Here is a 2,744-nt window from a genome sequence, read left to right on the forward strand (position 1 = left end):
TATATATATTATATATATATATATATATATATATATATATATGTACATACATACTTTTCTTGCATATTTTTGTAATTTATTAAAAATATGTTAAAATGAAGAATATTTAAATCAATATAGAAACATAAATAAAAGCAGAATTAATTAATCTCACAATCGGCACTTCTCCGCACTCACGAAATAATTGCGACACTTAGATCTGAATTTTTGCTTTATTTTCATAATAACAGATTACACAGAGGATTATATTATATTCTCATTCACAGAGGATTAGATTATACTCTCAAAACTAGTGATCGAACAATCGTCCGCGAAATCCTCGATTTGCTCGGAACTCGTCTATTTACAAATTGATCACTCACTGAGAAATCCATCTTCACTCATTATTAATTTTTTTTGAAGTTATTAATCTTCTGTACTGTTGATTCGATACACAGCCGAACTTTTAAATAAATCTTCAGCATAAATTAAAGAGGCATAACAAAAAAATATATACATTTTTTTTAGCATACACCGCTCCTTTCTATCCAAATTTACAACAAAAATACACGTTACATTTTGTTATACCTTATATAAAATTTAGAATTATATACACTTCGTTATATTAATATATTTGAAAATATGGTACTTTTAGCACTAATTATGATTGGTTAATATTAATTTCACTTTAAAGTTCTTTCGTGAAAATTTATGAAGCATATTTTAGATGTAAAAAGCTTGTATTTTATGTTGATGTAAAATCGAAAAGTGGCATTTCAAGAGGTGTCAATTGAGGTAAAGGATCAAGAGGACATAGAGGATGTTCTTCCGATCTGATATCATCACTAGAATTGACAGAAACTGCGTAAAGACGTTCTGTCAGTTGACGTACTTCTTCTTCCTTTGCTTCTAGTTGACTAAGCAAGCTACCTACGAGAGATCGTAATTGGCTGTTAACGGTCCTAAGCTCTTCTATAACGGTGCCTGTGTCTTTTGGATGTTTGAAACTTTTTTCTTCAGCACTAGACAATGGCAACTTGATATCTATCAAACTTAGAAGACTGTCTTGTTCATCAATAGTTTTATATATAGCCTGACGTAAAGAACCATCATACTTGTCAATTCTTATATCCGCACAATTATCTTTTTCACTATATCTAGCTGCGTGTTTATTGAGAAGATCTTTCTGATGATTTTCTAAGGTTGTTTTGTATTCCTCATACTGTGCCTGCTTCATTCTAATAATGAATAAAATTTTTTTCATTAATAAATAAAAAAATCATATACACAAATAATAAGCTATGTAAAATAGATAATTTGGAAATAATCTGGTCTTATTAATTGAATTTTTGGCAGAGTGTATGTGTTTCCTTTTTTTTCTTCAAACATAGAAAGAAAAGAAAGAGATACATGATATAGAAAGTTTAGTTGGAAAGAATAGAAATGTATAAATGTTATATACAACCTGACAACAGCTGCTTGTCTTTTATGATGATCTCGTTGTAAACTGAGGGATTCCAATGTGACAAGTGAATGAACAGGTGTCAGAAATTTTGATGTATCTTGAGAAGATAAAGTAGATGCATGTACATGGATAAGACTGGATTCAAGTTGCTCATGAGCTTCTGCTAGAAGATGAGCTACAGTCTCATGACACTTGGCTGCTTCCTCAAACTTCCCCTCTCGCAACAATGCTTCTGCTCTTCTCTGTTTTTCATGTGCCTTAGAAAGTATTAGTTGAATCAATTTCGTCGATTCAGTGTATAATGAATAAAATATGTAGAAATAATTCCTAATAATCCATGCGATTTATTAAATAAATCAACACATATGTTAATATTTTATTATTAGTATCTATTTTATTTCTAACTCAAATAAAATATAGTGTATCGATGACTCTCCTAAAAGAGATCATAAATAATCATTTTTCTTTACTCGACTCGTGCAGTAACTGGCACAACAATATAAAAATATATTATACAATATACAAACAATGTAAAAATATATTATGCGAAGAAAGAAGACTCACCAGATTCAAGGCGGACGTCTCCATCACTACAATCACTAAAATCAAATAAACAAGAAATTCTGACAGATAATGTCCCTAGATCATATGTAGCTGCATTCATGAAATATAAAGGTTATAAAGCTGGGTTCACATCTTGACAGAAAAGCGGAAAGTGAAAAAACAGAAGCCAATTGAAACTCTCAGTAGTGGTAGGCGGTACATTTTGCTTGCCTGTTTCTGTCTTTCCGCGAATTCTGATTGGTTTCCGCTTTTCCGCTTTCCATTAAGGTGTGAACCCGGCTTAACGCAAAGATAAATGTAAACGGTAAATCGTAACCAAGAATTTTAAAATATCAGTCATTCTTAAGACTTTTTATTGTTGTTGAGATATTTTAAAAATAAAAGCCGTCAGATGTAAAAAAGTTTTAGTCATAATAATTGTAAGATTGTAAGCATATTACCGATCAATTATGATTAAATATTTTAAAACATTTTTTACTGTGATTGATCGATTTGATTATAGCGTAAAGTGAATTGTCAATCAAATCGACCAATCATAGTAAGAATTAAACTATTAAATTATAAAATATTAATTAATATTTTATAATTTAATAGTAAAGCTAAATCAAACTTATTTATACAAGAGTTAATATTGCATCCAGTAATCAATTTGATATTTTGATACCCAATAGGAAATAATTTCCTAGATATTTTAGTACAGTAATATTTTTCCCCTAACAAATCTTTCTCTATTTGA

The 2,744-nt window shown here is 29.5% G+C and overlaps 1 protein-coding gene across 1 annotated transcript; it reads right to left on the minus strand.

Annotated features, from left to right (window-relative positions):
• Positions 1 to 724: 724 nt before the first annotated feature.
• On the minus strand, positions 725 to 2,032 carry LOC105617401 (nuclear receptor-binding factor 2-like). The gene is made up of 3 exons (XM_012198959.1): positions 2,009 to 2,032; positions 1,445 to 1,701; positions 725 to 1,217 (listed from the first exon to the last, which is right to left on the minus strand). The coding sequence occupies exons 1-3, from the start codon at positions 2,030 to 2,032 to the stop codon at positions 725 to 727; spliced, it is 774 nt and encodes a 257-aa protein (XP_012054349.1).
• Positions 2,033 to 2,744: the final 712 nt, after the last annotated feature.

Source organism: Atta cephalotes (assembly GCF_000143395.1).
Source record: "Atta cephalotes unplaced genomic scaffold scaffold00001, whole genome shotgun sequence".
In the NCBI taxonomy this organism is placed as follows: domain Eukaryota; kingdom Metazoa; phylum Arthropoda; class Insecta; order Hymenoptera; family Formicidae; genus Atta; species Atta cephalotes.

Bases quoted from the DNA above. Each gene is read 5' to 3' on its own strand.
- LOC105617401 (XM_012198959.1), bottom strand. From the start codon at position 2,032: ATGGAGACGTCCGCCTTGAATCTG. The intron at 1,702-2,008 runs GTGAGTCTTCTT...ATACTTTCTAAG, and splicing joins AGACGTCCGCCTTGAATCTG to GCACATGAAAAACAGAGAAG. The intron at 1,218-1,444 runs GTTGTATATAAC...ATTCATTATTAG, and splicing joins AGACAAGCAGCTGTTGTCAG to AATGAAGCAGGCACAGTATG.